The following is a 22,792-nucleotide window of genomic DNA, read 5'->3' as shown; positions in this document are numbered from 1 at the left end:
CAGTGTTTCTAAGCACCCGACTTTTGTTGGGGTGGTGTCAGTGAAGCTGAACAGGGAGCTGGGCATATACACTCACCTGGCTCCTGGGTAATGCTTCAAGAAGAAGACTGCCTGACAAGCGAGAAAAAAAAGGACCCAAAATGTCCAGAATACAGTTGAAAATCACTTGTCATACCAACAATGAGGAAAATCACAACTTGAATCAGAAGAAACAATCAACAGACATCAAAATGGAGATAAATGATATGCTGAAAATTTCCATTAAGGACTTTAATTATAATGTGTCTTGGCACTGATTCCTAGAATAACTGGAATCATACAGAGAATGTTCTCTGCCCACAATGAAATCAAACTAGAAATCGATAACAGAAAGACAACAATAAAAACTCCAAAGACTTGGAAATTAAATGTCAAACTTATAAATAAATCATGAGTCAAATAGGAAGTCTCAAAGGAAATTACAAAAACACACAGAACTGAATCAAAATGAAAATATGTCAAAATATATATAAGATGCTAGTAAAGCAGAGATTTGTAAGAAATTTCTATCACTTAATGCTTATGTTAGAGGAGAGGAAAGGTCTCAAATCAGTAATCCAGATTTCAACCTAAGTAAACTGGAAAAATGAGAGCAAAACACACACAAAACAAGCATTGGACAGATAAAAATAAGAACATAAATCAGTAAGATTAAAAATGGAAAACAACAGTGAAAAATCAGTGATATAAGAAGCTGGCTCTGTGAAAAAAATTAATAAAATTGATAAACCTCTAGCAAGACTGACAAAAATTTTAAAAAGACACAAATCACCCATATCAGGAATGAAACACAGCTATCACTACAGATCTGGCAAGACTGACAAAAATTAAAAAAAGACACAAATCACCCATATCAGGAGTGAAACAGGAACTATCACTACAGATCTGGCATCTATTTAAAGGATAACAAGGAACTAATACAAACAAATTAGAAATTGTTGACATAAATTTGACAACTTAGAAGAAATGGATCAACTCCTTGAACACTGCCAACTACCAAGACTCAACCAAGATGAATGAGACAACCTGAACAGTTCTATAAAAATTAAAGAAATTGAATTAATAAACAAAAAGTTTCCCAAAAGAAATCTCCTGGCTTAAACGACCTCACTGGAGAATGCTACCGAACATTTAAAGAAGAATGGGCACCAATTTTCCACAATGCCTTCCGGGGTGGCCCATTATAACCCCACTTTGGAGGCCGGGGGGATCAGGGTCAGAGTTCGAACCATGGTGAAACCGTTTAAAAAAAAAAAAAGAAGAGGAAGGAACATTTCCCACCTCCTTTTATGGGGCTAACATTACCCTGATACCAAAAGCAGATAAAGAGGGTACAAAAAGAGAAAACTATAGTCCCACATCAATCCCGAACTTAGGAAAAAAATCCTCAACAAAATATGAGCAAATCAAATCCAGCAATGCATAAAAAGAGTTATACACCACTACCAAATGAAATTTATTATAGGTACAGGCTGGTTTAACATTAAAAAATCAATCAATATAATCCACCACACCAACAGGCTAAAGAAGAAAAATCATATGATCATATCAATTAACACAGAAAAAGCATTAGATAAATTCAACACTGACTCATGATAAAAACTCTCAGCAAGTTAAGAATAGAGGGGAACTAATTCAACTTGTTATGGAAAACTTACTGCTAACATCATACTGAAAGGTGAAAGACTGAATGCCTTCCCCCTACGGTCAGGAAGAAGGCAGACTCTGCTGTTGTGACTCTTATTCTGCTTAGTAGAAGCTTTAGGCTACTATGATAAGGGAAGAAAAAAATAACAGCATATGAATTGGAAAAGAGGAAATAGAACTGTCCTTATTTGCAGACATGATTGTTTAAGTAAGAAAATCCCAAGGAATCACCAAAAACTTCCCAGAATGGAAAGTGAGTTCAGCAAAGTAGTAAGGCATAAAATCAACACACAAAAATCAATTGCGTTTCTATACACAAACAAAAAACATGTGGAAACTGCATTTAAAGACACAATACCTAGGCCAGGTGTGGTGGCTCATGCCTATAATCCCAGCACTTTGTGAGGCCAAGGCGGGCAGATCACCTGAAGTCAGGAGTTTGAGACCAGCCTGGGCAACATGGTGAAACCGTGTCTCTGCTAAAAATACAAAAATTAGCTGGGCATGTTGGCGGGCGCTTGTAATCCCAGCTACTCAGGAGGCTGAGGCAGGAGAATTGCTTGAACCTGGGAGGCAGAGGTTACAGTGAGCTGAGTTCATGCCACTGCACTCCCATCCTGGGCGACAGAGTGAAACTCCATCTTAAAACAAACAAACAAAAAAACCACAATACCAGTTAAAATCACCCCAAAGAAAATGAAATACTTAAGTATAAACTTAAAACATGTATGAATCTATATGCTGAAAATTATAAAATTCTGATGAAATAAATCAAAGATATAAAAAAAGAAATATACTGTGATTATAAATTAGAAGACACAACAAAGTAAAGATGGCAATCTCCTCAAATTGATTCACAAATTTAATTCTTATCAAAATCCCAGTAATATTTTTTGCTGACATAAATAAGCTTATTTAAAGTCACAGGTCCTATCTAAGATGATCCTGAAAAAGAGGATAAGTGGGAAGAATCACTCTATTACATAACTACAGTATTCATGACAGGGTGGTATTGGTGGATGGACAGATATATAGCTCAGTGAAACCCAACAATGAATCTACAAATGCATTCACATAGCTTCAGGGCACTGGGATAAAAAGTTCTGAAGACTTGACAGCAAAAGTGTCATCTGTAAAAGAATAATTGGACTTCATGAAAATTAAAAACTTTTTCTCAGAGAAAGATCATACGAAGAGATGGAAAGGTAAGTTACAGAGTGGGAGAATGTATCTGCAAACCATGTATCAGAGCAAGATCTAGTATCTAGAGTATATAAAGAACTCTTAAAACTCAACAGTAAAAAAAACAATTAGTGGATAAAAGACATGCACAGATATGTAAAAAGAGAATATACAGATGGCAGATAAGCACATGAAAAGAGGTTATCATCATTAGCCATTAAGGAAATGCAAATTAAAACCACAAAAGACACCACTATAGAACTGCTCTAATGGCTAAAATAAATACTGATAAAACCTAATGCTGGTGAGGATGTAGAGAAACTTGATCACTTGTACACTGCTGGTAGGAATGTAAAATGGTACAACTACTCTGGAAAACAGTTTGGCAGTTTCATATACAGTCAAACATGCAGCTATCATATGACCTAGAAAGTAAATTCTTGGGTATTTATCCCAAAGTAGTAAAAATCCATCTACACACAAAAATCTGTACATGAATATTTACAGCAGCTTTATTCATAATAGCCCCAAACTGCAAAGAATCCAGATACCCTTCAGTGAATGAACTGATAAACACACTGTGGTACATCCATACCACGGAATACTACTCAGCAATAAAAAGGAATCAACTATTGGTACGCACTTACCTGGATGAAACTCAAAGGAATTAAGCCGACTGAAAAAAGTCACTCCTAAAAGGTTACATACTGTATGATTTTATATACATAATGTTCTTGCAATGACAAAATTATAGAACTGGGGAACAGACAGCGGTTGCCACAGGCCAGAGTTATGAGTGTAGGCCAGGTTTGACTATAAAGGAAGTAGGAGGGATCCTGTGTTGATGGAACTGTTCTGTATTTTGACCATAACAATGTCAATATCCTGGCTGTGATATTATTATTACACAACAGTTTTTCAAGCTGCTACTATTGGTGGAAACTAGATAAAGGATAAATACGATTCCTCTGCATTATTTCTTATATTTGCATGTGAATGTATAATTATCTCAATATTTTAATTAAAAATGTATATATAATCAAAGAGAAAGAGCTATACAGAAAGCCTAAGCAAGGGTCATCTAGCAAAGGTCAGGGCAACACAAGGCAGGCAACTAGTAGGGTGCATGGCATATGCTGTGGGGCCTGGCAGGGTACGGGCCCTGTGTGGAAAATACAGCTGAGTTGGGTGCTGGCCTGGCAGGGTTAAGAGACTGGTTAGGAAAAGGAGGGCTGAGTAAATAAGCAAACATACTGGGGATAATAAAAGCCAGGTTTCTCATTCTTACATAATTATAAATGGGAACAGCTATAAAGATGGTGTAATAATGGATTAGAATTGAAAGTACTGGGCGGGGGTGGTGGCTCACGCCTGTAATCCCAGCATTTTGGGAGGCAGAGGCGGGCGGATCACGAGGTCAGGAGATCCAGACCATCCTGGCTAACACGGTGAAACCCCATCTCTACTAAAAATACAAAAAATTAGCCGGGCTTGGTGGCGGGCGCCTGTAGTCCCAGCTACTTGGGAGGCTGAGGCAGGAGAATGGCATGAACCCGGGAGGCGGAGGTTGCAATGAGCCGAGACTGCGCCACTGCACTCCAGCCTGGGCGACAGAGCGAGACTCTGTCCCGCCCCCGCCCCCCCACAAAAAAAGAAGAAAGTATTGGCCGGGCATGGTGGCTCACGCCTATAATCCCAGCACTTCGGGAGTTCGAAGCAGGCAGATTACTTGAGGTCAGGAATTCAAGACCAGCCTGGCCAACATGGTGAAACCCCACCTCTACCAAAAAAATTAGCTGGGCGCAGTGGCAGCTGCCTGTAATCCAAGCTACTTGGGAGGCTGAGGCAGGAGAATTGCTTAAACACAGGAGGCGGAGGTTACAGTGAGCAGAGATCGCACCACTGCACTCCAGCCTGGGCGACAGAGCGAGACTCTGTCTAAAAAAAAAAAAAAAAGAATTGGAAGTACCAAAGTGAACTTCTGGTTTTCAATATGTATAGACAGAAACAGAAATAAATATACAGTTGACTCTTGAATACAAGTTTTAACTGAGCTGGTCCACTTATATGCAGATTTTTATCAACCAAAAGGTACTGAAAATACAGTATATGCAAGATGCAAAACCCTTTAGCATGGGTGGGTACCACAGAGGAGACTGTGAGACTTGAGTATGCATGGATTTGGTATACCAGGGTGGGAGGGTCCTGGAACCAATCCCCTGTGTACGAGGAGGGATGACTGTACCTGTAAAAATGGACAGGTACATATGTATATATATGAACACATATTTCCTAGCTTTGTCCCCTAAAAGGGGTTGGGAATCATGATATTCCAGTAGCAGTGAGCATACCAGATCTTGGTTATATTTCCTACTAAAAAGAACCAAGGTTCCTTGAAGAAATGGCTGATTTCTGGGCCAGGGCAAGAAAAGGATAAAATGAGCTGGAAAATCTTGCTGTTCTAGAGAGTGAGGAATATAGGAATGGTGGGGACATGTAAAATGGACATTGTAAACAGCTTGAAGAGGCTCTTACTGTCCAAATATGAGGAAACTGAAGCATCCAAATAAATCATAGTAAAGGATTACAATCCACTGAACAAAATAGGAATCCATGCTAAATAAATAAATAATCGAACAAATAATTAGAAATTCTTCATTACACTAGAATGCTAACTCATAAAGACAGAAGGAATAATGAAATTAGAAAATCTCCAGTTATCGGAGGGTTGGGCAGGGGAAGAAAATCTCGTTATCTATCACAGTAATAATTAATTCAGGCAAGAAACAGCAATAGATGCTAAAACTGCTAGGTAAAAGTTGGATGTGGAACAGGATATTTACATAGTCTGAAAGCATCTCTCCTTAAAATATTAATTATGAGGGGAGAAAGCATAATTTATAATGGATAAACTTTGGCAGACACCACTTTACTGATGTGATCAAACTACACATTACCAGTGATGGGGCAAAACGACATCTTGTGTTATCTGTGACCTTTCTACCAAAAATGCATAATCTCAGTCTTATCATGAGGAAACAGCAGACAAACCCAAATTGAGGAACATGTTACAAAAAAAAACCTCTATAATCTTAAAAAATGTTAAGGTCATAAAGGTCAAGAAAGGAGTGACTAGGGCCTTTGAAGGGGATTTAAAAACATTACCAGAATCATTTTCCTATTAAAGGATATTATTGGGACTGCTGACAAAACTTGAATGGGGGTCTCTGGGTGAATAGAATGTAGGAGTTCTTTTGTGTGCTTTTCTTGTACCTTTACTGTAAGTTTGAAATTATTTCAAAATAAAAAAATTAACATCACAAAAAGCAAGACAATCATACAGCCTGGGCATCCTGAGGGAGGAATATAGCACTGCCCATGAAACAGTCTTGCCAATTAAAAAAAATCTGACTAGACTCTACATCCATCTACCAATTTATAGAAAATATCATGTCGACATTATCAGCAAAATACAGGTTGTGGCAAACTCCACAAGGCAAAAAAACCTGTTTTCTTCAACAAATAAACTGTAAGGAAAAAGAGACAGAGGGAAGCCCAAGTTTAAAAGAGATTGAAAGCCAGGCACGGTAGCTCACGCCTGTAATCCTAACACTTTCAGAGGCTGTGGTAGGTGGATCACTTGAGGCCAGGAGTTTGAGACTAGCCTGGCCAACATGGCTAAACCCTGTCTCTACTAAGAAAACAAAAATTAGCCAGGCACGGTGGTGCACGCCTGTAATCCCAGCTACTTGGGAGGCTGAAACATGAGGATTGCTTGAACTTGGGAGGCAGAGGTTACAGGGAGCTGAGATGGGCCACTGCATTCCAGCCTGGGAGACAAAAAAGAAAAGAGATTGAAGCTAAATAGCAACCAATTACAATGTATTGACTTTTTTTGGATCCCAATTCAAACAAATTATACACACACGATACATATATGTATAAATATATCTATGGTGTATCTATAAGACAATTAGAAAATTGAACACTGTTTAGATATTTGATGATATTAAGTAAATACTGTTGATTATTTGAGGTATGGTAGTAATAATGTGGTTTATTATTATTATTATTTTTTTGAGATGGAGTCTCACTCTGTCACCCAGGCTGGAATGCGTGGCATGATCTTGGCTCCCTGCAATCTCTACCTCCCGGGTTCAAGCAACTCTCCTGCCTCAGCCTCTCGAGTAGCTGGGATTACAGGCATACGCCACCATGCTTGGCTAATTTTTTGTATTTTTAGTAGAGATGGGGTTTCACCATATTGGCCAGGCTGGTCTCGAACTCCTGATCTTATGATCCACCCACCTCAGCCTCCCAAAGTGCTGAGATTACAGGCATGAGCTACTGCGCCCAGCCAATGATGTGGTTATTTAACAAATAAAATGACGTGATGCCTTGAGTTTGCTTCAAAGTAATACGGATGCAGGGAACTGAGTGAGAGAAGTGAGTGGCTGAGATTGTTAAAGCTGGGTTATGGTACATATTTGAGGGATGATGCATACATGGCGGATGATACAAATATGGAGATCTTTATTTTATTCTGTATACTTTTGTGTTTGAAATTTTCTGTAATAAAAGTTTTTTTATTTTTTATTTTTTTATGGCCGGGCATGGTGGCTCACTTCTGTAATTGCAGCACTTTGGGAGGCTGAGGCAGGCAGGTCATTTGAGGTCAGGAGTTCAAGACCAGCCTGGCCAACATGGTGAAACCCCATCTCTACTAAAAATACAAAAATGAGCCGGGTGTGGTGGCATGCACCTGTGGTCCCAGCTACTCAGGAGGCTGAGACAGGAGAATCTCTTGAACCTGAGAGGCGGAGGCCGCAGTGAGCCAAGACTGCGTCACTGCCTTCCAGCCTAGGCAACAGAGTGAGGCTCCATCTCAAAAAATAAAAAAAAAATTTTTTTTTAGTAATGTGATTTTTAAACTTTATTCTATTAACATGGTATTACATTAAATGATTTTGAGATGTCAAACTGAACTTTAGATATCCCCCCTTGCTCATGGGTTACATTTTTTTAAAGCAACTTATAGTAGCTATGTTAATTACTATCATGACAAGTTTATAAGTACATTATGAATTCTCATCATTTTTAAAAATTAACCCAGAAATTTTGAATGGAAGAATGTATTATCTTTGAACAAACACCTCAATTAAAAAATCCCAGTGTAAATCCTAACAGTCATTTACTGGCAAGTTTTGTAACACAGGACATTTTATTTATGTCTAGGCCTCAATTTCCTCATCTGTAACTTGGATATATTAAAACCTACATATAACATAAGATTTGGTGAAAATCAAACGAGATAGCATTTTTTAAAGATTGGCAAAGTACGAACTGAAAAAGTCCATGGGATTTTTAGAAGTTATACATGAATTCAGTTTAGAACTGGTTACGTAATCCTCCTAAAAATGTCTTAAATATAAAAGTATCATATCTCAATTTATATTTCTAGTTGACAAAATAGGACAAAATGTCATATAAATTTTTTACAAATTTAAACAGCCAAGAATTCAGTTACTTGATTTTAAAAAACAAACTTTATCCTTTAAAATTATTAATATAAAAAAGAAAACATATGATTTTCATAGTTTTTAATCACGATTTAACACTTGACAAGTTTTTATTGATATCAGTTGGCAGACACCCATCAGATTACTCAGACTTAGAATAACAATTGTGGCAATTTACATAAGCATACTTAGAATTACAGTCTAGACTCATGGATTTTTATCTTCCATTTACAAAAGTTTTGTCTGTCAATTATAAAAACGCTTTAAGCAATTCATGTTAATTTTTTCAGTGAGAGACATAAAGGGTGATTATTAGAGGGTTTAAAAAATATTTTAACCCAATAAATGTGCATCATATTACTGCATGTATGCATTGAGAATAATAGTGATACAATTATAGATCTTTTTTCCAGGTAAAAGATTCATGTTGGTAATATTATTTTAATTATAAAGCTCTAAAATAATATGGTCTCCATTTCAAAAATGAAAAAACTAAAGACAAAATATGTTAAGTACTTGCTTATGATCACATAGCTAGAGGCACAGTCTCCACCAAGACTGAAAAATTTCCAGCTGCTCGCTTATGGAGCTTTCTCAATTTCACCTTTTTGCTTTGGGGCAGCCTGAGAAGAATCTGTGTACAATTTTCATCATATGGGTTTCTGTCCCAATAGTAAGGCCATATAATAGAATACAAAGAAAGAACATGGGAGTCTATTCATTCATTCACTCAGTCATTCAACATACCCTGAGTGCCAATCATGTGCCAGGCACTGTTCCAGGCCCTGGTTAGAATATTCAAGGTGAACTCCATATCTACCACTTAATTATTTGTGTGACTTTGCACAAAAAAAATCTCGTTTTACCACAGCCTCTTGATTAGTAAAATGAAGATGGTAACATCAATCTTCCTCAAAGAATTGAAAATTAAACTAGATCATATACTCGAATATGACTTGTAAAGTTCTCAATTTAGATACAACAAACACCTGTTATCTAAACTGCACCACGTCACACAACTGCCACATGAATGCCAGACTTCAAACTCACTAATTGAACTCATTGTCTTTCTTATACTCCACCTGCCTCCCCTATCCCCAACCACAGTTACTCATTACTAGTTCCACTGTCTACCTAATTACCCAATCCAGAATCCTGGAAGTCACCCTGACTAACCCCACCTCCATCAAGCTCCATGTCTAGTCAAACACAAAGCCCTACCAAGTGTCCCTCTTAAGACCCTTCCAAACATATTTATCTCCTGTCTATCCCTACTGCCAAAACCTTTTTAGAGGCCCATTATTTTTTTGCCTTAAATATTTGGGTGCCTTTTTGTCTCTCTAACACTTACTGCATAATCTGAACTGAAAACAGGTAAATTCAATAAAAATCTGCATGTTGAAGGTTGAGACTCCCCTGTAACCTCTGTCTCTTACTCAATCCCCACAATGTGGGCAGCAAACTGAAATCTTCCAGGCAGGAGATTAAATAATCCTTTTCTGTAGAAACTGAAGCCTCCTTCCAAGAAACGACCCCCAAATACTGACATCTTAGATACTTCCCTGATAGCTGTGAAAGGTGTCCCTTCTTCCTGCAGCCTGATCACCTTCAGAGCTACCAACTTCCCATTTACCTTGCTTTTCCCTTTGTATACTGTAGCATAAGATCCTTCCCCTAGTTTTTGCAGCTTTTCATGAGTCAGCTTTTCCAAATTTGGGACTTGGCGAGCTGGGGCTGGAGTGCCGCCTAACTTTAGGTGACTCTTTGCCAGTGGAGGAGGTCTTAAAGTTAATGCAAGCATTGTTCTCAGAATGCACCCTCTTTACTTGATTAGCTGGTTTCTCAAATGGGTCAAAAGTGCTCTGTGTCCTCTGAACTCTGACTTTTTTATCCTCAGGAATTGTGTCCAGGGGTTTGATCACTGAGTCCATTCCCTGGCAGTTCCGTGTAGACATCTTTGTGACACATATCTCATCAAAGGTGGTGTCATCTTTCTTCAAAGCAATGCGACTGAAACTCTCCGACAAAGTTCTCCGCAACTTCTTCATCTTGCCGATCTTCTCGGCCGGCTGCGGCTCAATGAGGTCGCACATCTGGGCGACGCGGGGCCCCGGCAACTTCCCCAAACTGGTCCAGGCACAGCTCAGACAACAGCGAGGGCGCGCGCCGCGGGGAAAGCGGCGCTTCCTCCTTCTCCACCTCCTCGGCCGGCCGGGAGGCGACGCGCAGGGCTAGGGAGGCGAGCAGCAGGCAGGCGGCGGGCGGCAGGCTCCGCTCCGGCCTGGGCCGCAGCTGGGCGGGCGGGGGCGCTTTACGTGGTGTCGGGGGCGGCCGCGCTCGCCGCCGCCGTGGTGGCCCCGCGCCGCGCCGCCGCCGCCGGGCTCATTTTCCCTTCTTTGTAACGGAGAGAAGCGCGGCCGGCAGAGGGAGTGGTGCGGCCGAAGGAGGAGGCGGGGGCGGGCCGGGGACAAGGTGCGGGAGTCGCCTGGCGCCGAGTGCGCGGGGCGAGGGCGAGTGGGCCGGCGGGAGAAGTTCTCAGCCCAGAGTTGCAGGCGCTGGGCAGAAGGAGCCGCGGCGCGGAAGCGCCAGCCCGACCGCTCCTGCTGCCCTCCTGCTGCCGCCGCCACGCCCCTCCCTCGACCAAAAATAATTTTTTTTTTTAAGTAGTAGAATCAAGATTTAACTCTAGGTCTGTCTCACTCCACAGCTACTTCTTGATAAGTTTTCTGTTTTCCTTTAAAAATAAATACTTTATTTATGTATCTCCCAATTAAATTTTCCCATGAATTATATAACATTCAAAAAAATACTTCCCATCCACAAACATAATAAAGTATAACTGTCTTTATAGATATGCTTTAATAAAATTAGCTATAAGGCAGATGTTATTTGTCTAGATTTTTTCCTAATTAAAAATTAGCTGCATTTATACTAAGAGGAAAATTTTAATTAAAAAATTTTTTTGGAAAGGTAAAAATCAGCATACCTAGTGGATCACAATAGAGGTGGTACACCTTCCTGGGGGTGTTTGGAAATATGCCGGGTTTTTTCATTGTCACTGGAACCTGGGGATGCTACTGGATTTAGTGGGAGGGATCAAAGATGCTATATATATGTCTTAGGTGCTCAGAGCTCTCCAGTACAGCAAAGAGTTGTCCCACCCTCAAAGCCAACAGAATTGCCATTGAGAAACACCAACTAAGAGGTAACATTTACAACAGAAGAAAGAAAAGGGAAAAAGGTTCGTCTGACTCAGACTTGTTGGCTGAAGAGTTACTCAGGGGGAAAGAAACATTATTCTAGACGGGAAGCAGCCAGTAGACATCATTCTTGCATTTGTTTTAGACAGTACTTCTTTCTAAGACCAGGGAAACTAACACATTAAGTCTGGCACCTAGAAGCTGTCCACAAATGGTAGTTTCCAGTAGTATTAGTGCCTCTAGGGTCAAACACAGCAAAGACAGATGAAGGAGGATCTACAAGGATACGGAGTTTAGACAAGATGAGAAGTGGGAAACAATGGTTTACTTGATGAGAGAACGCCCCCTGGTGGACTGGTCAGATTCCAGCAAGAACACAACAGAACTGACTTGTTCTGGCAAGTGTTGAACTCAATACCTCTAGTTAGACCCTTACTCCTTTACTCTTCTTCCTGTCATCTAATCCATACTTAGGGGAGAAATCCTTCGAAGTTCTCTATACAGTAGGACTAAAGTGAATGTGGGCAAAGCTCCAAGGGGGCAGTTAGAAAATACTGCAAGTGGTATTGCCAAGAGAAATTACTTAACGTCTCCCTTGGCTAACTGCCGGTGGTGGCAGCAAGACCAGCAATATCAAAGCAGAAGCAGGAGGCTCCCAGCTCAGAGCTTATGATGGCCAGGAAGAGTAAAGGGCAAATGTGGTAGTAAGAGTTCAAGTCACGACACTTGTCCTTGCCTGGGGTGTCATATAAAAAGCAAAACGGCATGGGAGAAAAGACACTGGGAGAAGTAGGGCTGGAGTGCTTCTGGATGTGCTAAGTGGCACTTAAAACTAATGAAAGGAGAACGAAATTAAAGTTTGATTCATAAGTAGGCCTTTGATGACAGGAACAAATGCATAATCTCAGCTGATGATAATTATGCAGGAGACAAACACTGTTTGCAATACTCCTTCTTAAAAGGCCAAAGCCATTATTCAGGATTTTTGAAAAGGAATTCTAACAGGCCAAGATGGTAAGGCAGTAAGTAATACCTGCAACTTGGGATTCCATTATGAAGAAGAGAGCCTTTTCTTTTGTGTCCATTCATATAGCTACTTTTATTAAACGCCAGCTTGCACAGAGAGACAAAAAAGTGTATTAAAGAGACATTACCTTTCCTGTTTGCAACACACTCGCTGTTATTCACCAAGGTAGAATATGGTTGTTCATTCTGAGGCAAGAATCCTGCAGCCATGGTAGTCTGTTGGAAAAAAAAATTACTTTTTGAAAGTTTGCCTTGGGATAGTCATTTATTAATCACCCAAAATATGGCTAGACCTTTGTTATCCAGTGATGCAGTCACTGGCCAAGTGGCAGATACTTGAAATATGGCTAGACAGGTTGAGATGTGCTGTTAAGTGTAAAATACACACAAGATGCTGAAAATTTAACACAAAAAATACAATGCAAAATACCTCAATAATTTTTACATTAATTACACATGCTAAATTTCATGGCGAAGAGATTACTGTATTGCTCAAATGATACAGTTTCCATTGAGGAAAGTTAATTAAATCTTAGATGTCAAAAAACCAAAAATTATCATCTTTATTAAGTTCTTTCTATGTGCCAGACACCAATATTAAGTCACTTTTTTCTAACAAGAACTCTACGAAGCAGCTATCATCCCCTATTTTAAAGGGGTAGAAGTCATGTCAGTAGGATTAACACACACTAAGTAGTAGGGTGGTAGTTAATCCCATCTTTCAGCTTCCAGTTCAGTTTTTTCAATTAGTACACAGCTGCAGATGAAAGAAATTCTAATAAAGATGATCTCAACATTTTTGAGCTTCCAGATAAACTGTGTAATTCAACTTTGTAGTTCCTGAGTGTATCTCAATGTAAATATTGATGAAAACAAAACTCAGTTGTGGAATTTTATAAATGACAAAACTATTTCCATAAAATGCAAGCACATAACCCAGAAAAGTTTATGGAGTTCACTGTGATACAAGAGAAAATAACACAATTCAAAAGTTTTTTCTAAATAATGATTTTAATAATTTTCTTGGCAAAACCATGTTTATGGTTTGAACATCTATTATTGGGAGGTCAAATATTATACTTTTATTAGCTTATTAAATGGCTATGAATTTTATTTAAAGGCAATAAAAACTTGTTGAAATTCTTGCACCAATAAATCTACAGTGGTAATTAAATCCAGCCCTAATTAATATTTTTCTTTGGTGCACTGGATCATTCCTCTGAGAAAAAAGTCACTTCTCAAATCTCAGTGATTTTTTGAGAATTTCAAGTTCACTAAAATTTTACTTCTAAAAGCAATCTTCATACGTTCAAAAAGTACAAAATTCAAAATCTAAAATCCTATTTGATAAAGCTGTTTCCCTTCAAAAGAAATACAGGAATTAAAATCACAGGGATGATCTGAAGTGAAATTAAAAAGAATGCTTCCTGAAATATTAATGTCACACACTGGGTATCATACTAATTAATGCAAAATTCTATAATGTGCATAGTATTTCAAATGAACGTTACATAAAACCATTAAGTAAAGGGACTAATGGAACAAGTTGTTCCAGGAAATTCATTAGCAAAAACTTAATTTGAAAGAATATCATTAAGATTAGACTTAGATAAAACATTTTTTACCATATTTTAAAATTTGGACTATTTTCTTAAAACATTTGGATGAGAAAAACAATTATTACCATATTAGAATCATGGAATTTTGGAGCAGCTGGGACACTAGCCCTGGCTATTTTGTATATAAGAAGTTATGAACCATGTCCCAGAGAAGGTCCTGCCTTGTCCCACATGATACAGTATGGAGAGTGACAGAGCATGTTGGTGACAAACTTGGACCAGTCATCACTTTTTTTGTGAAGCTTTCCCTGCCCTCACTCTTTGCTCTTCAGCTGTAATGTAATGAAACATGTATACCTGACAGTCTCCCCTGTAGAACATGGGGTCATGAGGATGAGTTATGACTGGTTCACCTTTATGTCTCTAGAGAATGGAAAAGCCATTATAGGTACCCTCGTGACACGACTGTCAAACTGAAATGGACCATACTAGACTGAGTTCCTTGAGTCTATTCATGTCTTGTTTATCTCTGTATCCTAAAGCCTATTGAAAACATGTCTAATATGGTTTGGATCTGTGTCCCCACCCAAATCTCATGTTGAATTGTGTTCCCCAATGTTGGAGGTGGGGCCTGTGGGAGGTGACTGGGTCATGAGGGTGGATCCTTCATGAATGGTTTTGCATCATCTCCTTGATGTTGTAGTAGAGTTCTCATGATATCTGGTTGTCTAAAAGTGTGTAGCGCCTCCCCGCCCTTCCTCCTGCTCCTGCTCCCACTTTGCCTTCCACCATGAGGCCTCCCCAAAAGCAGATGCTGCCATGCTTCCTGCACAGCCTGCAGAACCATGAGACAATCAGACCTCTTTTCTTTAGAAATTAGCCAGTTTCATGTATTTCTTTATAGCAATGCAAGAATGGACTAATAAAGATACTTGAAAATGTGGAAGCAGCTTTCGAACTGGGTAACGGGCAGAGGTTGGAAGAGTGGGAAGGGGTCAGAAGACTGGAAGATGAGAGAAAATTTGGAACTTCCTAGAGACTTGTTGAATGGTTGTAACTAAAATGCTGATAGTGATATGGAAAGTGAAGGCCAGGCTGAGGAGGTCTCAGATGGAAATGGGGAATTTACTGGGAACTGGAGCAACGGTCACTTTTGTTAAACCTTGGCAAAGAGCTTGGCTGGATTGTGCCCCTGCCCTAGGTATCTGTGGAAGTTTGAACTTGAGAGAGAATTTAGGGTATCTAGTGGAAGAAATTTCTAAGCAGCAAAGCATTCAAGAAGTCACTCAGCTGCTTCTAAAAGCCTATGCTCATATGCGTGAGCAAGGACATGACCTGAAACTAGAACTTATATTTAAAAGGGAAGCAGAGCATAGAAGTTTGGAAAATTTGCAGCCTGGCCATGTGGTAGAAAAGAAAAGTCCATTTACAGGAGAGCAATTCAAACAGGCTGCAGAAATTTGCACACCAAAAAGGAAGGCAAGTGCTGATAGCCAAGACAATGGGAAAAACCGCCTTGAAGGCATTTCAGAGACCTTCCAGGTAGCCCCTCCCAACACAGGCTCAGAGGCCCAGGAGGAAAGGATGGTTCTGTGGGCTATGCCCAGGGCCCTGCTGCCCTGTGCAGCCCCAGGACACTGCTCCCTGCACCCCAGCAGCTCCAGCTGTAGCTAAAATGGGCCCAAGTACAGTTGAGGACACTGCTTAAGAGGGTGCAGGCTGTAAGCCTTGGGGTCTCCCATGTGGTGTTAAGCCTGCAGGTGCACAGAATGCAAGAGCTGAAGTTTGAGAACCTCCACTGAGATTTCAGAGGATATATGGAAAAACCTGAATGTCTAGGTAGAAGCCTGTTGCAGGGGCAGAGCCCTCATGTAGAACCTCTACCAGGGCAGCACAGAGGGGAAATGTGGGGTTGGACCTCCTACACAGAGTCCCCATTGGGGCACTGCCTAGTGCAGCTGTGAGAAGAAGGCCACTGACCTCCAGACCCCGGAATGACAGAGTCACCAGCAGCTTGAACCCTGTGTCTGGAAAAGCCATAGGCACTCAGTGCCAACTCATGAGAGCAGCCTTAGGAGATGAACCCTGCAAAGCTATAGGAGCCGAGCTGCCCAAGGCCTTGGGAGCCCACCCTTTGCATCCGTGTGCCCATGGAGTATTTTGGAGCTTTAAGGTTGAATGACTGCCCTGCTGGGTCTCAGATTTGCATGGAGCTTGTAGCCCCTTTCTTCTGGCTGATTTCTCCTTTTCGGAATGGGAGTATTTACCCCATGCCTATATCCCCATTGTATCTTAGAAATAATTAATCTGGTTTTGATTTTACAGGCTCATAGGTGGAAGGTACTAGCCTTGTCTCTGATAAGACTTTGGACTTTTGAGTTAGTGCTGGAATAAGTAAAGACTTTGGGGGTACTGTTGGAAAGGCATAAGTGTATTTTGCAACGTGAGAAGGACATGAGATTTGGAGGGACCAGAAGTGGAATTGTATGGTTTGGATCTGTGTCCCCACCAAGCTCTCATGTGGAATTGTAATCCCCAATGTTGAAGGTGGGGCCTGGTGGGAGGTAACTGGATCATGGGTGGGGGCAGAGTTCTCATGAATGGTTTAGCATGATCCCCCTTTGGTACTGTATAGTTAGTGAGTTCAGCTGTTTAAAATGGGATTCAGCTGTTTAAAAGTGTGTAGCACCTCCCCCTGCCTTCCTCCTGCTTCTGTCATGTAAGATGCCTGCTCTTGCTTTGCCTTCTGCCATGAGTAAAAGCTCCCTGACACTTCCCCAGAAGCCGATGCTGCCATGCTTCCTGTACACCTGTGGAACCGTGAGCCAATTAAACCTCTTTTCTTTATAAGTTACTCAGTCTCTGGTATTTCTTTATAGCAACGGGAGAATAGACTAACACAATGACTATCTAAAAAGTATATGTTGAGTTAATTGTACTCTTCTGGGTTACAATTATGGACTACTTTAAAGACTTATTTCTAACTAATCCTTCAGAAACTCTAAGTTGTAAGGAACCTCAGAAGTTCCTCTAGGAGAATCCTAACCAAATGTGAGCATACTCTCCACAATATCTTTGTCTAAACAGTAACAGTGACATCATTACACAGCTCTGGTAGCCAGAAAGCTTTTTATAATATTACCACTCTGTAATTTCTACCCACTGGTCCTATTTCTGCTCACACAGAACAATACACCCTTTCTTCCATATATCTAAAGCTAGTGATCACGCTCCCCTCACTTCTGATGTATAGCTTCCCAGATGATATACATCAGCAGTTCCCTTTACCTTTTGTCATAAGTAATGTTTCTAGACCTCCTCACCAGCTTGGATGCTCTTTTCTATATATACACTCTATAGTTATTAATATTCTAGTGCCCAGAACTGAAGTCTAGTTCCCAGATGTGGAACGATCATCAAAAATCAGAACGAAACCAGTCACCTTCCTTATCTGAAAAGTTTATGTGGCTTATTATCACATTAGCATTTTCAGCAATCTCAAGACACATCAGGATACAACAACAGTCAAAGAATAAAGCTGGTCTATATATTTTGACACTAAAAAAGATATTCACTAGGGATAATTAAACATATATGAAAGTTTAAAGTGAATAAATGGTATACAATGAAAAATAAGTCTCCACCTTCTATCCCCCCAAGCCAAGTTTTATTCCACAGAAGTAAACCATTTAAATTCTCACTTTAGTTATTCTAGGGCTGGGGGTAATAATCACTATACTTAGACCTCTGGTTCTTATGTTACCATCTTTAAACCATACTACTGAATTCCTGATTTAAAGATGAGGAAACTGCCTCATTTACCATACTTTCCATCATGCCAAACCTTCCCCTATTTAATATATCAAAATATTTGTCTTCTGATTATCTCTGTAATTTTAAATTCTGATTATCTTTGTAAATTTTAAAGGTGAATATCCTTTAACCAATCTCTTGTTCTATCAATTTTAAACAGTATCTTGATTCCCTCTATGTAAATTAGTTAACTTACACTACTGTCCACTTTATTTTCCCCTCCACTTTCAAGTTCTGCCAACCATACCATTTTTATATGAAGATTTTTAACTTTTAAATTTCAGTTAATCTATAATTTTCTCAAGCTTTGTCTGTAGGCTTATTCTAAATGTGAGACAAAATACAATTGTTATCACTATCATATATAATACATATACACATATAATCTGTGCACGCATACTTTTTTTTTTACCATCTTGTATCACCAAACTGTGACGCTTTAAGTAAGACATTGCAAGCATAAGTGTCAAATAGATTATCTTTCACTCCATCAGTTGCTTAAAATAAAGGCATACTTTGTTTTGTTGTAAATTTGGACAGTATGTTTCTTATATAGACTTTCCCGGGTTTTTTGTTTGTTTGTGAGACAGAGCCTCATTCTATTGCCCAGGGTGGAGTGCAGTAGCACAATCTCGGCTCACTGCAACTTCTACCTCTTGGGTTCAAGTGATTCTCCTACCTCAGCCTCCCGAGTAGCTGGGACTACAGGCATGTGCTACCATGCCCAGCTAATTTTTTTTTCTATTTTTGTAGAGATGGGGTTTTGCCATGTTGGCCAGGCTGGTCTCAAGCTCCTGACCTCAGGTGATTCACCCGCCTGGGCCTCCCAAAATGTCCCGGATTTTTAATAGCTTTTTTGTTTGTTTTTTGAGACAGAGTCTTGCTCTGTCCCCCAAACTGGAGTACAATGGCACAATCTCGGCTCACTGCAAATTCCGCCTCCAGGTTCAAGCAATTCTCCTGCCTCAGCCCTCTGAGTAGCTGGGATTACAGGTGCATGCCGCTACACCTGGTTAATTTTTTGTATTTTTTTTTTTTTTTTTTTTTCCAGTAGAGATGGGATTTCACCATGTTGGCCAGGCTGGTCTTGAACTCCTGACTTCAAGTGATCCACCCGCCGCAGCCTCCCAGAGTGTTGGGATTACAGGTGTGAGCCACCGCACCTGGTCCAATAACTTTTTTTCTTACTGACTGAAGTAATATATATCTTCACCACAGCTTCTTAATCATACTGTCATAATCATACTACCTACTTGCTTTTTGAAGATATTTTTCTTCCAAGATCTTTGGATTCCTACTCCAAAGAGGAGTTTGTGCAGATCGGTACTCAGCCAAACACCTTGGGCCAGCAAAACCTTGAGGGCCCTCTGCACCTTCCTGTGCTGCTCTCACGTCTCCAGGACCTGACTCTGCAAATTCTAGCCACCTTGGCCACACTGAACTCTGCTCTCTGCACACCTCCGGGAAAGCTCTGTCTTAGTCCCCCTCCCTGCACTGAAGCCTGGAAACTGCCCCCAGGGAGACAGCTGATGCAATGGTAAACTCTCTGTGTTTGTTTCTCTTCTCTCAGAGATCTAGGTCCTCAGCTGCTTTCTTTCCAAAATCCAAAAGACATTTTCTTATATATGTTGTCCAGTTTTCTAGTTGTTTTAGGCAGAAGGGTATTAATAAATATCTAATTTCTCTTATTTCATCTTGGTTGGAACTGAAAATCCCCTCTGGCCATCTTCAAATAACTCAAATCCAGGGAACTGTGAAATAGTGCCTAATATGCATTACCTATACATAAAAACATTCATTTATAGTCCAACTGTATATAACTGCTGATCAAAAATTCTATTTCAAGTATGTTAAACTATATTTTAGAATCAGAAGTTCTGTGTTTTAGTCTTGACTGTTCACTGTCAGCTATATGAACCATTCTGAGCTTCAATTTCTTCTATAAAATGAGGACTATAATATTTACTCTTCTTGATTTTTGTGAGGATGAAGAAAGGGGTGTGTGTGTGTGTTCCTACCACAACACCTGGCATTTAAGTATTCAATAAATATTTGTTATCTTACTTTGCAAACCAGTATCCGTAATATCTTTTTGCTTTTTCCCTTCTTAGTCTGTACTCACTTCATTTCCCTCCTAGCTTTATAAGAATTTGTAAAGGATTCTATTCATACCTGTCCAACAGTCCTGTTAATACCAATGGGCTGCATGCAGTGGTTCATACCTGTAATCTCAGCACTTTGGGAAGCTGAGGTGGGCAGATCGTTTGAGCCCAGGAGTTCAAAACCAGTCTGGGCAAGATGGTAAAACCCTGTCTCTACAAAAAAATTAAAAAAAAAAAATTAGCCAGGCATGGTAGCACATGTCTGTAGTCCCAGCTACTTGGGAGACTGAGGTGGGAGGATTATCTGAACCCAGGAGGTTGAGGCTGCAACCTCGGTGAGCTGTAATCGCGTCACTGCACTCTAGCCTCAAAAACTAAAAAGAAACAAAAAGTAATGGCTAAGCTCCTTGGGTACAACCCCATGAAGACTCTGGGATTGGGTGGGAAATTAAACTAGAACAATTGTTGTTAAAATGGTCCCTGGGTCACCAATATTGGAATCATCCTAGAAGGGTGTGAAAATGCAGATCCTCCAGCCCTGTCGCTGATACTGAATCCTCATTTCTGGAGTGGGAGCTGAGATTTTGCATTTTTAAAAAGCCACAAGGTGGAATTCTTGTGCACTAAGAGGTCTGGACACAACTGGACAAGCTGGGAACCAACAGGATGAGTGGGTGATTTTGGAGCCACATAGACTTGGATTTAAATCCCAGTTCTTCCATTTAATGTTAATAGCTCTGACTGTGACAAGTCACCCAAACCCTCTGAGCTTGTTTTCCCACACAGTAAATGAAATGACACTTTGTTGTGGAGATCAAACAAAATTGTGTGGACATATGTATGTGTGTATATATGTATGTACCTGTACGTGTGTGTGCTAACAGTGCCTGTTATGGAACTTCTATAAGATGATCTCTTGGAGTTTTCTGGCTCTCAGTCTATGAATGCTAGTATATTTTAATCCTTCCACATACACAACTATCGCAGGATCATCTGCTTATCCACCTCCCTAAAGCAGTGTTTCTCAACCTTTTCTTGATTTTCCCCCTCTCCTCCCAGGAGACGTTTTAGACATTTTATTTCCGAATCTGCCAACCCCATAAAATTTCAATGACATAGGTATAATGTATATCTGCTTGTTTTCAGGCTCTTTGGAAAGCCACAAAGAACGGTAATATCTAGGATCTTTTTGCCCCCTAAGAACACGAGCAATATCACCCATGTTGAGAATGCATGTCTGAGAGATAAGTGACTTGGTCAAGGTCACGTGACTAATTTAGTGGCAGAATTAGACCTAAATTAGAGGTCACAAACTGGCAGACTAGAACCAGCTTATAAATGTCTTTTGTTTGGCTTCCAATGTTTCTTCTTTTTTTTTAAATTGATTGCCAACATTTACAAATCAAGAGATTTCACATAAAAATCCCGATATTCAACTTCTCATGAGAAATCTGAGATCGCTCCAAGCGGTAGTTGAGAGAAAAATCTGAGATCGCTCAGAGGGGCAGTTGAGAGGCGCTCGCCACCCCAGAACGTGGGGGTTCTCCCAGTATCTCCCAGCCTGGTCCCTGCAGACATCTGAATGTGAGACCCTCAAATCCAAGACCTTTAAACTTCAGTTTCAAGCTCACGACCCTCAATGATTTGCCTCCAACCACGCATCACTTAATAACTAGACGTTTAAAAAAACAAATCTGAAAGAACCATACTGAGTGTGCGGCTAAACTAGCTGCGAATTCCGAACCTTTTCCCGCTCAGGATCCCAAGCCCTCGGCGCCGGCTGGGGTCAGCAGGACGCGCCGTCCGTGTCGCAAGTCGTCTGCGGTCGGGGGACCAGGGCGCGGCCGGCCGGGAGACGCTGCCCCGCGGAGGGTCTGTAGGTAGCGGGCCCGAGGGCAGCCTCTGCGCACCCTCACGGCGCGGCACCGATGCCTGCTGCTCCTGACGCGCCCTGGAGGCAGAGGCCGGGTCACCGGCGCTGCCCTCAGCGCGCCCGCTCGCCAGCCAATGTCAACCGCCCCACGCCGCACGTGACGTGTGCTGGCCAATGGAGGCCTGAAGCGGACCGTGACGAGAGCGGTGGCTCTAGGCATTTTCCAACGGGCGGGGGCGGTGAGGGAACCGTGAGGGACGCTGAGGGGATGGCGCGGGTGCGGAAAGGGGACCCTAAGTAAGGGGACGGCATGAGCCAAGAAGGACCGCGGCGGACCTAGCTCCAAGCGCTCCCCGGCCACAGAGTCGAGATGAGTGAATGAAGAGCCACGAGAGCCCTGGAGCAGAGCGGACGGAACCCGGCGACTGGCCGCCTCTCTCCGGGCGCGCTTCCTGTGTTGTTCCTCCTGCTTCTACTGGTCCTATCGTCCCAACTCTTAACGGCGTCGCGGCCCCAGGTGGTTCAGAGAAATCCGAGGAGCAGAATCTGGGTGAGAGCAAGGCCCAGCAGTTTACAGAGTGGCTGACGGGGTTTGCCTGCGTGTAACAGGAACCCCCAGATTCCAGTATCCTAAACTCACGAGGGGCTTTTCCCCTCTCCCATAAAAGAAAGTGGGAGGAAGGTACCTAAGCTCGTTCGGCTCTGTTATCCGTACAGCCTGGCTTGTGTCCACAAATTTGCGTTATGGGCCAAAATAGTAGTTGGAGCTCCAGCCATCACATCCTTATTTTAGAAAGGGCCTTTCTGGAAGTCCCACACAAAACCTTCTAAC

General features: G+C 41.1%; 2 protein-coding genes across 10 annotated transcripts in view; one reads left to right on the top strand and one right to left on the bottom strand.

Annotated features, from left to right (window-relative positions):
• Nucleotides 1-22,071, bottom strand: part of PTPDC1 (protein tyrosine phosphatase domain containing 1) — a 50,661-nt gene extending 28,590 nt beyond the window's left edge. For 2 of the 5 annotated variants that reach the window (XM_032164567.2, XM_032164569.1), the window contains exons 1-2: nucleotides 21,832-22,071; nucleotides 12,742-12,829 (exon numbers count right to left, since the gene is read on the bottom strand). In XM_032164567.2, the coding sequence (XP_032020458.1) occupies nucleotides 12,742-12,823 (82 nt within the window). In that variant the 5' untranslated portion in view covers nucleotides 12,824-12,829; nucleotides 21,832-22,071. The other 3 variants (XM_058445633.1, XM_032164568.2, XM_032761251.2) reach the window with 3 other exon arrangements.
• A 122-nt stretch (nucleotides 22,072-22,193) lies between these two features.
• BARX1 (BARX homeobox 1) overlaps nucleotides 22,194-22,792 on the top strand; it is a 57,435-nt gene continuing 56,836 nt past the window's right edge. For all 5 annotated transcript variants that reach the window (XR_009215302.1, XR_009215301.1, XR_009215300.1 and 2 more), the window contains exon 1: nucleotides 22,194-22,510. The gene's annotated coding sequence lies outside the window, so the exon portion shown is untranslated. The remainder of the gene's footprint in view (nucleotides 22,511-22,792) is intronic.

Source organism: Hylobates moloch, unplaced genomic scaffold (assembly GCF_009828535.3).
Source record: "Hylobates moloch isolate HMO894 unplaced genomic scaffold, HMol_V3 SCAFFOLD_10, whole genome shotgun sequence".
Classification (NCBI taxonomy): domain Eukaryota; kingdom Metazoa; phylum Chordata; class Mammalia; order Primates; family Hylobatidae; genus Hylobates; species Hylobates moloch.
This window is presented reverse-complemented; position numbering and strand designations above follow the sequence as displayed.